The 18418-nt window shown below is 35.2% G+C and overlaps 1 protein-coding gene across 1 annotated transcript; it reads left to right on the top strand.

Moving 5' to 3' along the window:
* Positions 1-706: 706 nt before the first annotated feature.
* LOC126808728 (T-box brain protein 1) lies at positions 707-11036 on the top strand (the record flags this gene model as incomplete). The annotated part of the gene is made up of 5 exons (XM_050533663.2): positions 707-780; positions 4463-4617; positions 8353-8474; positions 8926-9066; positions 9921-11036. Coding segments are annotated over 5 exons (1326 nt in total), but the record flags the coding sequence as incomplete, so codon positions are not given.
* Positions 11037-18418: the final 7382 nt, after the last annotated feature.

Here is an 18418-nt window from a genome sequence, read left to right as displayed (position 1 = left end):
AGCATTTGGAACTCAAAAAAAAGCTTGAATAATTCAATCAAGTACTTTTGGATTTAAATAAGTTTTCCCCCAGAAAAAAATAAAAAAGATGTTCCCGAAGAACAGAAAATCAAATTGGTGTGGCTTTAGATGTCATTTGTGAATGAGTCATTAATGCTACTCAATTCTCAGAGAATAAATCGAAATTTTACTGGAGTTTTGTATAATATGTGAATTCCTAACGACTGTAGACAACATGATATTTTGTGGTTCTCGCATTTGCTCAATAATGTTATTATGATGCATAATGTCTGGAAATTATAGATATGGGTAAATTTGAAGTCTTTAAGTGGGTTTTCTCTCCTCGAGATCTAGTTTATGTAATATTTTAATAATTTAAACTAATTTTCAGTTGTTTTATTATATTCTGTTAGTTGTAAATGAATTCGTTTGTTGTTTTGCAGAATCGTCAACGACACAGTACACCGCCTTGCAGCCTGTACAAAATAACGAAGCTTACAGTGAAGATGGCTACGAATATTGTCAAAGGAAATCTCAATATCATCCTCTCTCTTACCCCAAAATCTATCCCGAATACCCTTTAGCTACAGAACATATACCCTATTACCCCACCCCCGAGGCACCTCCCGCGCCCGCCCCCATCCAGTGTTCCCCTCCTGTTCCCGCGGCTCGAACCGGTCATGGTTATGGAGGAAAGGTTTGTGTCTACTTGTGCAACAGAGAACTTTGGCTGAAATTCCATCAACATACTTGTGAAATGATCATCACCAAACAAGGCCGGTAAGCATGAATTTTTATTTAGTTTTTCGTTTTTAGTCTAGGCCATTTTTCATGATTTGAACCGTGGTAGATTTATACATCTAAATAGAACCTTCCGATTCCTGCTCTATAATTTTCGAAACCCGGCGTTATAGACAGGAGTAGTTTATTTCCATCACCACGTAGTCAGAAACTGTTGTTAAGAAATGCAAGTTTAGGCTTTATATTTAATATAATTTAAAGCTTCTGTTAAGCAACTAATCATATATCATTAAATGACATTTAGCATTTAGAAGTAGAGGTATGCTTTTCATAATAACACAACTTTATGGATTTCCTGCTTCTTAGTTTATTACTTGCAACGTTTCATTTTGATCAATGCTTGATAAAAAAAAATACCTGTAACATTATTGAAACGTTGTATGTAATAAACCAAGAAGTAGTAAAGATGTGTTAATATGAAACTAATCATATATTTGATCATTTTTATAAATTAACCTGCTAGTAATACACACAATTCGAGGTTTTTGTAAGACGAGTTTTAAGAATATAAGCACAGGCTTATTTACAAATGTAAGCAAGAAGATCAAGAAAAAATACAAATTCCTTTTAAACCCGGTCTACATCTACTTCTGCCGGATAATTGTTTTATTTTGTTTTCTAATTACACCAAAGCTCAGTTTAAAAATCTATTAATGTTTTGAATTCTTACAAATATCTTCAAAAATAAGTATGGGTTAAATACAATAAAATTTTATTCATATTAAAACGGTTTTATTTATGTAACTTTCTTTCTTCATCTCACGGAAACTCATAAAAAATATTAGTGAATATCTAATATTTCTGATATTTCCCTTGTCAAGTGAAGCCAGTTGATATTATATTAGACAGCACTTGGTTAATAATTTTTTAAGGCATGTAACAAATTTATAATTCATTCAAATATGAATAGAACAGAGCTGTTAAGAGTTTAACTGTAAACATAAAAACTAACTTTAAAAAACAAACAAACATTGTAGAATTTATAACACAATTAATTTATAGTGACATAGCTAATCGTAGTTCTGGTCAGTATCAGAGTATTTGAATAAACGATTAATAAAAAGAAATTACGAATCTTAAGTCGAATTTGATTAATGGCCAGAAAGTTTGAGTGAAAAGTCAGTGAGATTATCTTAATTGGTGATATTTTTCAATTAGTTTGATAAAACACCGCAAAATTATGGAAGTGTGTAATTTGTGATTTCGACGATATGAACTATATTGATACGGAAAGTTAACGAAAAACAATAAAGGTTTTATGTACATTGTTTTTAAAACAACAAATCAGGTGTTAAAAGTTTTCACAGCGGTTATATTTTTATCATTCAATTAATATTTTTTCTTCTTAAATTAACTAGTTATCACTTATTTTTCGTAATATTTAGATAAGATTTCGCGGTTTCCCTTTCACCAATTTGAACAATCATTGGACCCAGTTAAAGATGAAAGATTTTAAAACAAAACATGAAAAACTAAGAAAACCCAATACAACTTATGAAGAGAAATAGTTATTTATTGTGTATCTTTCTTAATTGCTATTATTTTTTTTATAATACTTGATTTTAAAAGAATACATGAAAACCGCAGGAAAGGACTATACGACTTATAAAAAGAAATAGTCATTTACTGTGTATTTTTCATAATATTCATCATTTTCAGACAAAAAGTATTTGAAATTCGTTTGTGTTGGATTTTTATAGTAGTCATGTAGCAATTTTGATTAAGAAGTGTGGAAACAATAGATACACGCATTAAATTTTTCTATAATTTAAGACTCCGTTCTAAGTTTTGTTCACAAGTGTTATCCCGTTGAATACAATATCCTATGAATATTCATGTTTTTGCCATTGATTTACTATTCCAAACTACGTTTTAGGTTTAGAATAAGTTAAAAATATGTATCTCTAAACCTTGGTGAATTTACCTCGCCCTACCTTGACAATAGTACTGCAAATTACCACTTCGCCCTGTTGGACATTAGAAAAACTTTAATTTGTCAATTCTACTCATAGTCTGTTTCAAAGATGGAAATAGATATATGTGAGATTTTTCACTTGATAAAATAACGTTTTCGTTATAACCATGTTTTTGTTTGAAATGAATCTGAATTTAGTTTGAGATTTGTATTTATTATTCCCTGTTTTGAATTCTTGTTTGGTGATTTGGATTGCATTTTTGTTTTGGATAATAAATAAATTCTCTGAATGAAGCCTGTTGCTCTGAATCGAAACGATTAAGTTGTTTGAATAGATTCACGTATAGCATACACACCACCATCCGGGTTTGTTGCCTAGAAACAACGCAATTATTTTCTTATTAATTTAACTCTATTTCTATATAGTAATGATCAAATAAATAAATAGAACTGAACAATTATTTTAAAACAAATTAAATTTGTTTCTTTATATTGATAATTATACATCACCATCCGGTTTTGTTGCCTAGAAACCATACAGTTTAATTTTTATTAATATTAACTCTATTTCTCAAAACAAATTTATTTGACATTATACTAAACACGTGACCTGTTCGTGTTACGAAACGTTTTTGAATAACAGAGAAGTAGTGGGTTTTTTTTTCTAAACAATATTTTTATTCATTAAATCTGGATTTGGATTGGGGAACAGGCTATGCCTATGTGTAACCCCTCTCTCTGATTTAGATACATGTACACGTTATAAAAGTATATACATACATACATAATTACATAAATATAGAACATATGAAGTATGTAGTTAAATCCATATATACATTGTGTTGTATTTTGTTATGAAAATGAAAAATTTAATCTTTTTCTATATATTGATAATTTAAATAAATAGAACAAAACAATTCTAAAAACAAATTAAAATCTATTTCTATATTTTGATAACTATATAAAAAATTTTAGAACAATTTTCAGAATATTTAATTACACAGCATTCTAAAATTCGAATAAAACATCCCGATTAGTAACCACAGTTGAATTATTCACATACAGTGTATGTCTCAAAATTAAAACAACTGTTCTGTTTTAATATAAACATTGTTGTTATATATTTAAGAAAGTAATAGCAAGATACGTCTAAGTATGGGTTGGCTTCTGTTAAAAATAAATAACTATAATAAATATTATCACTTTAACTTTCAATGATCAACTTAAATACGAACGAAAGCAAACATATATAATATCCGTTCATTTGATTTCGCATTTTTCTGGACATAACCATTCGGTTTAAATGTTTGACTATTTGCTCAATTTAACTCAAACCTTGTATAACATCGTTCTTAATCATTGATTATTTATTGCTATAAGGTTACATTCATGCGATTATCATGTGCGATTCTGAACATTGGCATTCTTTAATTATTCGTTTATTTGTTCCGTCGCACTAAAAGCTTTTGCAACGGCGAAATAGCTACACGAACCAGAAGCAAACATTTGCATTAAAATAAGATAGTTTTCCGTTACAATGGCTAAAAGCATAAATTTCATATTTCTATTATACACTGAAATGTTTGTATGACTAAACTGAAATGTTCGTATGACTAAACTGAAATGCTCGTTTCCCTAAATAATATTTTCGTTTTGCTAAAATGCAAAATTTCAAATTTTTCGGCAGTTTAATTTTCATCCAATTGTTTATTTCCGTAAATCAAAAGTTTTCTTTACATATTTCAGACGAATGTTCCCGACTTTACAGTACAGTTTAACTGGGCTAGAACCTGGCAAGCAGTATAACGTCTTTGTTGATATGATTCTGGCCGACCCTAATCATTGGAAGTTCCAGAGTGGTCGATGGGTACCGTGTGGTCAAGCTGAACAACTACCTCAAAGTAAGTAAAGTAAAATCAGCTGTTCTCGTGCTGTACAAACTTTGAGATATGAAATAATATTGTTTTATGGGGGTTTTCTCACATTTTTGAATAAGAAAAAACGTTGATTACAATGACGTGATTAGTTATTTTATTTGAAGTCTATTTCTAAGGTTTAAACAGGTAAATACAAATATAAACTACATTCACTCCGGAAAGATCGGACGAAACAATGACCCACAGTGTCTCAATTTTGCAACGGGTTCAGTTAGCATGTAAATTGTTCACATTTTGTCTCCATTATCACGAAATTAGAAGCTGAATTGTCCAAATTATTCTTACATGAAACCGAAATTGTATAATTTTTCGTTGGGGCTGTGTTTTATAGGACGTAATAATGTTTTACCGTAATAATGTTTTTAATGTCGTGGTGTCGGGTAAGAATGTTGTATTGTCGGGTTAAAATCTGGTGATGTCGGGTTGTCGCCTTATGAATGTCGACATTAAAACATCTCGACATGGTCAAATATCCTTTAAAAAAGAAGCATAATGATCAAAGGGGGCTTTTTTCTATGATATAACAATGTCGGCGCTCTCCCATCCGTTACTCCTATGTTAAGATTTTGAATGATGTATTTTTCTTCATGTGTACACTTCAAGTAAAAATAAAATGAAAGGAATACGCGACAAAATCATCACCGCAAACTATGCAGAGTCCTTCCTTGAACTTAATAATTATAAGTTCTAACAATAGGGTACCGGTACGCGAGCGTTTTCCTAGTTTGTTTTGTTGCCAAGTAACACTTAGCCTTGTCTAGATTTGGAATGAATAATTCACCTGACCTTAGGTACATGTAGTAACATAATTAACAGCAATAATATGTATTTCACAGATTGCGTTTTTGTACTGAATTATGGAAAAGGCCGGCGGGCGGGGGGAGATTATAATTAATTAGTACTCGGTTAAATCTGTATTCTAATTTTAAACTTTAAAAGAGGAAATTTTATTCCAAAGATAAACTTTTATCCTAATTTTAGAGACATGCTTGAAGAACGTTTTATAATGGTTGTAATAATAGGTTTTGGCCTATAGTTTCTAGAAAGTTTTTATTCATATACCTATGTATTGTAGGCTATTGTTTACAATTCGTGATACAATAAATAAACTAACGATCTTCTGCTATAGTCATACTGATGTTTTACTTTTGAAAAATCTATAAATACTTCATGTAAGTTAAATTGAAATAAAATGGGGTGGGGGGTAACCTCCTGCTGTTCTGCTCCGTCTGGCTAATGAAGGCGGGAATACGCCAGGCAGTGTGCTATGAGAGAACTTTGGCCCGGACAGCGGCGCTACGGCCTACTCTTATATCGAATTCAAACTGTCAATAGTTCTTTTATGTGCACGTCAATGTGTACACGGGTCCCTGTGTTTTCGTCCCATAATGTAAACTATATATGTGATAATGAATAACGTATTGGGTAATAAAATTGAATAGTCAGATTAGAATCGTGATAATGTTTATGTTCCAAACATAGCTCCTGATAATAAATTAAAAAATGTTCGTTGAATATTTAAAAAAAATAAATATATCTATAAACGTACACGAAAATCAAACTTATTAAAATTGTATTGAACATCACAGACAAGATGTTTTTAAAATTTGTCCCATCTAAACACAGGTACCGAGAATCATTGAAATAATGTCCGTTTGAATTTAACTACAAGGATGTATTTTTAAAGCCACGCCCAATGTCATGGTCTATTTAATATACGTTTAATATTGTGGTTCCTCAGGTGCATGATCATACATTTCATCTGTGACCTTTTGGTCGCTTTGAATACTATGACAATGTAAAGATTCCTGTAAACAATGAAATGTCCAACAATAGGCAACTATTAGCAGCTTGCTCATTTGTTGTTCACGCCTTTCTAAACGGCAGATCATCGGGTCTTTATACTGATGTCTTGTGACACAGCACGAGGTACGAATTCCAGCTGGTTTTGTTGTGACGCTGACGACACTTCTGTACATATTACATAAAAGAAGTCTTTTCTAATGACAGCGTTCTTTGGAATTCGGACAGTAAATTGTACTTAAGATCTAAGACGATCCACAGTGTCAGGGCCGTCTTTAAGTGTAATTAAGGAATAAACACCCAATTTTCAATTAAATCCAACAGTTAACCTGCACGCGCCTGACATTCTCTCTTTTTGAAAAATTGCACATGGGTCAACACGTACTTTGGTTACGTATTTTAGGGGGGTTTCAAATTTCATAGGGTGTCTATTTTATAACAACCGACATTGACTTATCCCGCTGATTCCATTTTGCCCCAATGTCTTAATGTGATTCTGTTCTTTATTAATGTACCTTTCATTCGGTATTGCACTTGGTATTCATTGATATCATTTCCCTTTTACGTATTATTATTATAGGACTATCGAGCTAAGTGTTATGTATTCTACATGCATACAATGTTACTTTAGCAAATATCAAAGCTAAATTTAGTAACTTAAGAAAAAACGTAAGGTACCGAACCATACGGGATACCAAATTACACGGGATGCCGTATAAGTTGAGACGTATATCAAATGACCCAGTATAGTCAAAACCCACAGCATAGAACTCGGAGATAGTCAAAACCCGCAGTTGAGAAGTGTATCAAATGACCCAGTATAATCAAACCCCACAGCATAAAATTTGGATATAGACAAAGCCGCAGTTTTGAATCTAGGGATAGTCAAAACCCGAACTTTAGAACCAAGCGCAGCGATAATGAAAACCCACGGTTTAAATCCCAGGGAAAGTAAAAACCCACTGTTTAGAACCCAATAAAACAAATCACATTTACGATTTAGTCAACAATGATTCGACGAGCAGAAATAAGTTTTAAGCATGGGTTACAATGACAAATGTTCTCAACATTGCTCTTTTTTTTTTTTTTTTTTAGACATTTTGAATGTAATTATAAGACATGTGGCCACGATAAATATGTTGTATTATAATACTGGTGAATCGTTTATGGGAACCCCATAATCCACATAACTCGATAATGAGTTGCTCTTATTATTGTGGTTACCGGGCCTTAATGAAGTGCTAAGAAGGCTGTATAGATATTATGAGCTTATTAAGTATAAGTGTAACACGCTGGTCATTAAGTCGCTTTGACAATGGAAGAGAAATAATGAACATCGTTCACATAATAAGATTCACCACTAAGAACTAATAGAAAACCTTATGTCATAGGTTATGAAATGGTTTATCATTAATTTTGATATATAAATATAGCCTATATCTGATATAACCATTCTAACAAAATATCATAAACTAATTGTCGGTTTTTAATATCATTACTGTGTTGTTTTAATAAAGAGGGTCTTAATACCAATCCTTGAGTAAATCCTTATGTTTTATTAGAAAATAGAGTATCGTAATTGTCTATTTTGAATATCGTTACACTGTTGCATTGACGTAAAGGGTCTGAATATCTCTCCGTGGGTAATTCATTGTTCACTTAGTATTAAATTGAATTTCATTCTACAGTCTATTGTAAAAGTATCACGGAAATGTTGTAAACTGAAGCGTATACTATTATGCCATTCTCAAATTTATATGTCTTTGTATTAAATGCTTCGGATATTAATCAATGCTGTTTTATTTTTTGAAATAATTTATAAATTGTCATCTGGCGTTACATTATCACTGAGCTATTGACCATCATCATCATCATTTCGTTTTATTTATATTTCAGCTGGCCGAGTTTATCTTCACCCTGATTCCCCAAATACTGGATCGCACTGGATGAAGCAAGATATCGTCTTTAGTAAACTCAAACTCACCAATAACAAGAACAGTGATGGACATGGTGGCGTGGTAAGTTATTTTTTTACAGGTTTAAAATAAATCATCAGTATATCTTCACCAATAACTGTACGATTGGGAATTTCCTATGTTATCAGGTGTTTTTTAAAAGACATAAAATTTTGAGCCCTGTTTACTGTGGTTGCAATCTCTAGTGACGGACATGGTGGCATGGTGAGTTAAAGTTTTTAAATAGACTTCAATTTATATGGACCAAGAACTGTAATATCTGGAAATTCATATATTAAAATGTTATATTCTGTTTTAATAAAAGACAAACTTGGGAGCCCCCTCTATTGCGGAAACAACCTCACAGAGCACGTTTAAAGCTATCTCTTGTTTTTAAAACAATTTTCAGTTAGAAGTATGCTTTTTTTTCTTACACCCCTGGCCCCGCCCCGCCCCCATATTGAATATCCGTCTTACCCCTTACATATTTTTGATATATTATTAACTTTTCCAGATTGTTCTGAATTCTATGCACAAATATCAGCCACGGCTCCATGTCATAGAAGTAGGATCACCGGGTGAACAGAAAACTCTTCTAACCCACAGCTTTACAGAAACACAGTTCATCGGAGTCACAGCTTACCAAAATACTGATGTGAGTATTTTACATGCATTCATTCCTAAGTTTCCTTTCATAAGTTTGGTTTTCATGAAGCCTGTACCATTACAGGCCCGGGACTGTACAGCGCAGTACCCCCGCCACCCTCTCATGTCTATTCACTTGAATTGGCATATACGATTGTTGTTCCTGGCTTCTAATGTCTGTAATGTCCGTGTGGTTTGTGTGTCCCCCTGTCCACATGTTTTCCTAATGGGTTTTGTTTGCGTGTAGTGCGCTTCTCCTGCACTTATTAATAAAGCACAAGGTCAATTGTGTCCGTCCATAGATAAATCTGATAATCAATACCATGACCAGAAATAAGTGAGATGTATAATATCGCAGCAAGTGCCATGTCTGCTTTGACTATTTCTTCCTCACATATTTAAGAATCTAAATTCTATCTGTTAACTTTAGGTACTGAACTATTCGGCATCTAAACGTCAATTTGGGTTATCAATTAAATTTAAAAAATTGGCATAAGCAAAGAAAACAGCCAGTATATCCATATTATCTATTGCTTGCTGTTATGTGGTTTCGATTCCCCGCTTGTACATGACAAGGGGTTGAGTCGGCTGTCCAACATCGTGGGTTTCCTCCCATTACTAAAGACCCTGCGAACAAGCAAATTATCAAAATAAAATTGAACCATATGTTAGTCCCGAAATGACCTAGTTTGTGTCGACTGGACGTTAAATCCCATTTCTGTCTCACACTCTTTCTAGAACACATATTATTAGAAATGAATTGAGAAATTACAATAGGTAAATATGTGATATTTATTGAATGGCATTAACTATTAAAACACAGTCAGGTACAAGTTTTAACATATTAACATTCCGCTTTTTCAGATCACTCAGCTCAAGATTGATCATAATCCATTCGCCAAAGGATTTCGAGACAGCTACAACACTACCACCGATAGACTAACTCCTTCTCCGCCAGGAAATCTCGGTTCTTACCCGGTTCAACAATCGTTCCGTGGTAGCTATTACCCTGTGTCCCATCCACAGATGGCGTATGCCCCTCCCATGACCACCCGTCCCTACCCTACTCCTTATTCAGCACCCCAAATGCAATATTCATCCAATCCAGCAATACGACCTTTTGGAGATATGGGTAACATGACGAACGGCGGCGAAGGTCTATATCATTATGGAATGGAAAACGGAATTAAACGTAATCTTGAAGTGATAAGAAGTAATTCGTCATCCAATAGCCCACCGAATGTCACTGTCCATCCAAACAATTCGACGCCTCAGATGTATCCAGGACCGGCACTACTGCAGTCTCTTGACGCTCCCGTGAATGATGATGACCAACCGGACGAATACAAAAATCCAAGCAAAAGAAGGAGACTCGGAATGAGCGCTGACTCTGAAGAATCATTAACATCCACGGATGAAGGTTCCTCGACCGATAAAGATGATGACTCCGGCTATAGTACGCAAACATCCTCTGGTTATGGACAGAACCCTCGGGGCTATAATACAACAGGTTCCAATTATCCTATAGAGTCTCAGGAACCATCAAACAGCTACCCACAAACACAAACGAATTATTCACTACCTGCTATATCTTCCCACGATTCATCAGACTACTCTATGTATTATCAACAGCAACGGCACCAATTTTATGGTCATGTTCCTGAAAATGGCATTCATTCCCATGCTCAGGCATATTAAGACTTTTATGAGCTATACATCTAAAATGTACATGTATATGTATGGAATTTTATTTGTCTTGTTTTGTCCCGATGGTGTATCAATAAAAGCATTGGAACAGATGCGCCATCAACGTGACTTTTGTGCCTGGATACGGAAAGGACTCTTCAGGTCTATGAGTAGGCTGATTCTACATGCCTCGCGACCTCGTATAGTGTTTTACGGAGTGGGCTTGCCAATGAAGATTGCTTAAATTTGATTGTTATTGGTTGTCGTAACCAACTTGTTTTATATTTTTGTTGTCGAAATATTATTTGTTGTAAATATGTAAAACTTGTATATACCTTTTCCGAGGTAAGCTCTAGGACAAGAAATGTTGACATTTTTGACAAAATGATTTTATTTTTTAAAAGTGTGCCCCCTGGAAGCTATATCGTTACCTATAATATTACAAAAAAATAAAATAGCTTTTTAAAGTGCAAAATATTATTGTGTTTTTGAAAAATGAAATAAATAAGTACTGGCTGCAGCTAGTAGTAGAGTACAGCATCGTTTTAATTTTTTTAAAAAGAACTCGAGGCCATCTTACTAATACAAATTTGGCCACGGTTAAATCTATATCTTTCAAATGAAAATATCTATTTAAGAATAAGGCCATCCGCGTAAAAGGTAAATATCACGTGACCTTAATTCGCCCACCAGTGAGTATTCGTTTTATATCCGTTCAATTATTTTCTCGTTATAAACACGGCTATCAGTTTTATGGTTTGGAATGGCGATCCTATAAATCAGTGATTCCAACCTGGGATCCGTGACACCCTAGTGGTGTCCTGATAATAGTTTTTAGATACGCCGAGAGATGGTAGTAATACAAATTTTCACGCAGTGAAATCCATATCTATAACTGAGATATTGACATTTTAAAGGCTATTTATATGACCTTAATTCTCCAACCATTAATCATTCGTGATAACGAAATCGTCGTCTTAAAAAATGTAAAGTATTCCGTTCAATTATTTTCTCGACATAAACGTATAGGGGTCAATATCACGAAAGATAACGCGATATTAATATGGTAATATGTCAAGATATTGTGATTGTTGAAATGATTTTAACCCTAAAAAAGACAATTTTTGCGCTGAGTTAATTGAATCAATGCACCGTGTCATGTGCCGTCATTTCCTTCTAAATGTACGTGTTTACGATAAGATATTGCTATTCTGAAGCATTGTCATCTTACTCCATTTCGCGGTAGTTTATGTCGACATCGCGCACGGTGATAATGGAATGTGTTGCCAAAATTTCCGAAGTGCAATATCATAACGCAAACGTGCGCATTTGAAATGAAATGGCGACATACAACATAACGCGTTGGTAAAATTAACTCGGCAAAAACTGTCTTTTGAGTGATAAAATCATTGCAACAATCACAATATATAGACATATTACCATATTAATATCGTGATATCTTTCACGCTATTGACCTCTCTACGCTTCCATAGTGATTCCCAACCTGGTATGCCCGAACCCCTTGGGGCGTTTAGAGAATAGTTTGTAGATTTGTCAAGAATGATAGCGAAGTAAAATTGAGTATGACGTTGTTGATATTCGGACAGTGAATTTCAGTTGCTGATATCAGAGCCACATTTGCGACAACCACAATAAAATAAAAATCAACAGAACTAGCAAAGAAGTCAATCACTGGTTTGTTCGCGTTTTACGTCCGGTAGGTGGGGGTAAGGGGTATGTAATACAATGGGAAAGAAGGGTGTATTTAATACAACGGGAAGGTATTTCGATGTTGTGGGTTGGATTGGGGTTGGGGTTGGGGTAGGGGGTATTTAATACAACGGGAAGGTATTTCGGTGTTGTGTGGTGGATGGGGTAGAGGTTTTAGTAATATAATGGGAAGATATTTCGGTGTTGTGGGTTGGGTGGGGTATTTAATACAACGGGTAGGTATCTCGGTGTTTATCGGTGATGGAGGTAAGGGATTATGTATTACAATGGGAAGATATTTCGGTATTGTGGTTTGGGTGGGGGTTATGTAATACAATGGTAAGTTATTTCTGTGTTGTAGGTTGGGTGGGAGTAAGAGGTGATTTAATACAAGGAGGAGGTATTTTGATGTTGTGTGGGGGTAGGGGTATTTAACACAGTGCAAAGTTATTTCGGTGTTGTGCTGTGGTTGGTGGTTATGTAATATAGTGGGAAGATATTTAGGTGTTTGTGCCTTGGGTGTGTGTAGGGGGTTATGTATTGCAATGGAAGATATTTCGTTGTTGTGGAATGGTTGGGGGTAAGAGGTTATGTAATACAATGGAAAGAGATTTCGGTGTTGTAGGTTGGGTGGGTGTAAGGAGTATCAAATTCAATGGGAAGGAATTTCTTTGTTGATACGGTTTAACAATACGGTTTGTAAATTGTTCAAGGGGTCCTCTAGTGTAAACGGGTTGGGAATCACTATTCCAAAATAATATTATATTACATTTTTAACAGCTCGATATCCTACGAGTTTAAAGTATCATACCGCCTCACCCTACTCATCGTCTCCCTTGAATGTCATCAGTCACGGTGAAAAAAGGTTACGGGTTCATTTTCAAAGCCGGTTTCCGGATGCCAAAAACTCCCATCTAAGTTTAGGGTGGCAGTAGCTCCACGCCACCGACTTGCGCATGATTTTGAGGGGTAGCGTTTCTTAAAAGGGTCAAGACTTGTACGGTGGTGGTCATTACCCTGTGTCTGACCCGCATATACTCCATCCATGCCTTCTTTAGTACCCTCTATATGCAGTATCCACTCAACTAATCATTATTATCGGTAAGTGCGAACAGGAAGATGTGAACAACAATGGCTCCAGTAAAGTCGGTAGGTAGGGGGTCTTCACTCATTACAGTATATAAGTGTCCATGCATTCGATTTACATCTTTTTCTATAACTATATCTTTTGATTGTTCATGACAGATTAATCGATTATTTAGTTTTAGCAGGTTATATACCGGTAAGATGTAGTTTGACAACAGGAGCCACGGGGTAGCGGGTTCGCTCCCTTTGTTGGCCGAGAAGAGTTCCTCGTGATTTTCTGATGTGGCTTCTCCTTGTTCGTGGTTGCAGGGTGGGGGCCTGAGTAGAACAATCGTCTAGTCATTTAGATAGGACGAAAAACAAAGCCCAGTGAACCAACTGGCGTGCAAATTGACAGTAAAGTTGAACAAGAATAGACTGTAGCGCCAATGTCTGTGCAACGTTCCCTCATAACAAACTGTCCGTCTTAATTAGTCCAGTTGGTGACGAAAAGACGCCAAATCCCATTTCAGTGTTGACCTCCTTAAACTTTTCATAATAACGGAATACATTATTATTTCTCAACCAATGGCTAAAAGCATTATCGTCTTATCGTGGTCCTTTCTACACTATCTAATATGAAACGACAATTTCTAAAGCTGTAAATCCCTATGAGACGCAATGCCGATCTGTATTAGATCCCGAAAAGCCAGAGATTTGACAAAGGAATTTTTAAACGTTCAGAGATTTGACAAAGGAATTTTTAAACGTTCAGATATTTATATAATTTTTATATATTATTAAAGATACATTAGTTATGAATTTAATAAAGAGTTGGCCATTCTTACTATAACTTTTAAACGTTCAGATATTTATATAATTTTTATATATTATTAAAGATACATAAGTTATGAGTTTAATAAAGAGTGGCCATTCTTACTATACTCATTCAAAAATAGATGATAAAAAAAGAAAATATTGAAAATTTCAGTCAATTTATTTTATTCCGAACGGAATTGAAACTGTTAAAGGTTTGGATTAGAAATAGGCATCAACTGTGTCCGCACCGTTTACGAGAATTGCCGATCGTTTGATTGACAGACGATAACATTCTCAATGGCTATGGTACCCTCGCCTGGTAGGCCTTCCATCACCAGTTTCTGGTATTGACGTCAGTGACTAATAGTAAACGTTAGCTTGGTCGGTCATTTCTTGATTTAATTTTAAATGGACGACTGTTTAAATCCATGCTGTATCCAAGCCATCAGAGGGTCTACAGAGTTGATTTTGAACCTGTCATGTAAATAAAAGTATAATTAATAATTTCTATAACATCTGAAGCCTAAAGAAAGACTTGCAATAGGCAGATTTAGCTCTTGCATAATGTATGTTTAAGTAAACGGGTTCCCGTACCATTAGTTTTAGATCACAATTTTATCATATGGAATACCATAGAGGCTTCATTATATATATCCTTTTTGAGTCATCTGGCGTGGTTTCGACCCCCCAGTTGTAAGTGACAAGGCGTAGGATCGCCTGTGCAACCTCGTGGGTTTTCTCCGGGTCCTCCGGTTTCCTCCCACTGCTAAAGACACCTACGCGCAAACGAATTATTGAAATAAAATTGAACCATGTGTTAGTCCCAAAATGACCTAGTTTGTGTCGAGTGGACGTTACACAGTGAAATTTTTAAAATTGGCACACAAATCGCAAGCCAGAATGCTTTCAAGTACCATTTGTAATGAAGCGACTTGATGGACGAGGCTAAACATATACCACATTACATTATTACATGCGTTGCGACCCAGTTGTGTCAATTTCTAGGTGCCAAAGAATATCGATTTAGCTCCTTTAATAAACTTCCTTTGTCAAATCTCTAGCATTTCGGGGTCTGACGCAGTTTGGCATTGCAGCTCATAGGGATTCACAACTTTATTTATCTTAAAAATATTGATGAAATTTGTGGTGAGTACAAATTATTGGATAGACTTGAAGATCTTAAGTCCTGGGGTGGGGTTGCCAAATGGTCTAGAGTTTGTCAATGAGATAAATGGCGTGGTTTCGATCCCACACTTGTACGTGACAAGAAGTATTGTCGACTGCCTAAAATCGAGGCTGTTCACGAGTCTTCTATGCGCATGCGATTATTGAAATGAAATTGTATCTCATATTAGTTTTGGGGGATGGGGGGCGGGGGCAGCCGAATGGTTAGCGTGTGTGCGCTGCACCATAAGGTCTGTGATTAAGTCAACTGGCGTGGTTTCGATTCCCGGTTGTACGTGACAAGGAGTAGGGTTGCCTGTCCAACCTAGTGGGTTTTCTCCGAGTTCTCCGGTTTCCTCCCACTCCTAAAGACCCCTACGCGCAAGCGAATTATTGAAATAAAAATCAAACCATGTTAGTCCCGAAATGACCTAGTTTGTGTCGAGTGGACGTTAAACCCCATCACTCTCTCTTTCTCTCTTCTCTCTCTCTGTCTTAGCCCTGCTATACAATAAGTCTCTCTCTCTCTCTCTCTCATAATATTAGTTTCGAAATGACCATTTTTTGTTGAGTAGGCCTATACGTTTTTGTTTCTTCGTGTTATACACACCCGCCAGTGCACTGGACTCTCGACTTTAAAATTTACCGAGGGACCCCAATCCTGATTCTCACGTGTCTGGAGTAGCGCCAGTGGGGCTGGCTAGCAACGCCTTGCCTAGTCGTTTGGATGAGACCAAACCTCAAGGCCTGCCCCTGTACGTTTACGACATTTTAACGCCTTTGTCCCTCAACGCACTCTCCACGCGAACATTGAACCGTATGTGACTATCAAATTGATAGAAGATCTGTGCTATGCCTATCCATAGATCTGAAACTCGTTCCTTTCCTTTCAATGGTTTAGAAATGTTTAAGGATTTTCACACAGGTCACGTAAACTTATGTTTATAAACAAGTAGTAAAATCAAAATGCGAGGTACATGATTATACATTCGATCAATAGACGAAATGGAAGTTGACCTGGTAAGATGAGTGACCTAATAAATACGACTATTCTGTACCGTTTGTAAATTTTACCAAAAGAAGAGATCCAAAATAGATACTGGTACTTCCACGGAAAGATTGTATTCTTGGTAAATGGAAGTTGTGAGTTTTATCATGGATAATCCTCGAAAACGTCAGACAGCGAAAAGTTACGGAATCTGTAAAGAAAAGAATATATCCGGGACGATGATTGTGTGTATGTATGCGGATAAATAACAAGTTGAGATGATTTTAACGCCAATTTTAATTGCTGCCAGATGTTCCTAGAATGTTTTGCTGGTAAGTATGCAAACACTTTTATTTGTCTATGTCAGTTTATATGTCATAAATGTATTCAGTCAATAACTTTAAACCTGTACAACAATATTTTTGAAGAATGATTTTTTTATGAATAGAAACTATAACACATTTTCAGATAATCTTTTTGAATCTTTTATTTTTGTTAGTATTCATTTATTTATAGCCTTTTTTCTAAATTATTTATTTACTTTTTTGTATTATACTCTTCAAAAAAGTAGGGGATATTGAAATGCAAATACCTATGCAAGTTGCTATATGATAAATAGTCATGGACATTTCATGCTTTGAGAGTATGTTCACAGATGAATAACGTATCGCCCCAACAGAACCACTGAGCGGCACATGCGACACGCAATAGCGCCATACACGTGCGAGGGGTTCATTGTCAAATATGACACTTCAAGGAAGGGTTGATGAAAACTGCCGCGTGCTGGTTTATCTGTCCATGTTAGCATTCCTATCGGTTCTTGCATAAGATTTACTGTTTAGCGTATCTTTGCTATAGTGTGTTACGTTTAATTTGATCGGGAGACGTGTTCGTCGACGTCAACGTCAACCGAAACACTGCAAGAATTGGCCGTGGCACTGCAAAAGGGGTGGGTCAGATTGCCCCAAATCGTGATTAGACGGTTGATTAGGGGCATGCCACGACGAATTGCTGAATGTCTGAGGATTGGTGGAGCAATTACTCATTAAGACAAAAAATCAAAAACGTCCATTTTCACTTTTGACGGTGTATCTCTTTGCGAGTGAAATGGGGCCGTCAGATAAGCCGCCGATATGAACTGTTTATGTTCATGTGTAGGCAATTGGCCTGTTATCAACATACACTGGTTACCTTTAATAAAAATACCGCAGTGCATGTCCGCAGTTTTGTATTGTTTCTGAATATCCCCTACTTTTTTTTTGAAGAGTATATAATGTTTATTTGTTTTAAGTAATATTGTGTGTAGTTTCATTGAATTATTCATCATTTCATTTCTATTTTTGATAGGGCGAAATAAATGGAATCATTGCCAATTTATTATTCTGGTTGTTTCACTGATTCCTATTTTATTATTCTGGAGAATTCGTCACGTCAACTCATTAGTGACATAAATGCTATTGCAATGTTCAGATTAAATGTCATATGGGTATGCAATTTTTTTTACTTCCTGCTAGATTACTGTCACACTATTCGTCTTGGTTGGTGTTACAACAAAATTTCTCTGACATTTATAGGGTGTTTCGGTTTAAATTCAAATCAGGTCAACAGTAATCTTACTGTTAAACTCAAATTTATAAATCTCAGGTACTGTCCAATTATATTTCAAGTCTGTTGGCATTGAAATTTTATTCTTTTTTCATTTCATTTCAGCAAAATAGAAACCTACGACCAAACATTCCATTGACATATAGCATGGAATCAATGGTGTATCAAAAAGGTTTGCAAGGTATTAATATTTCATCTTTTTAATATATTCATCTTACAGTCTCATACCCAATCAAACATCCAATTAGTATGCATGTTCCTGAAGCAACGACCACGAGTTTTACAACATCTAGACGTTGCTAGTCTTGTCTGCAATTCCAGAACT

This window comes from Patella vulgata, chromosome 1, assembly GCF_932274485.2.
Source record: "Patella vulgata chromosome 1, xgPatVulg1.2, whole genome shotgun sequence".
NCBI classification, from domain to species: domain Eukaryota; kingdom Metazoa; phylum Mollusca; class Gastropoda; family Patellidae; genus Patella; species Patella vulgata.
The sequence above is the reverse complement of the archived record's forward strand: the minus strand, read 5'-3'. Positions and strand labels throughout refer to the sequence as shown.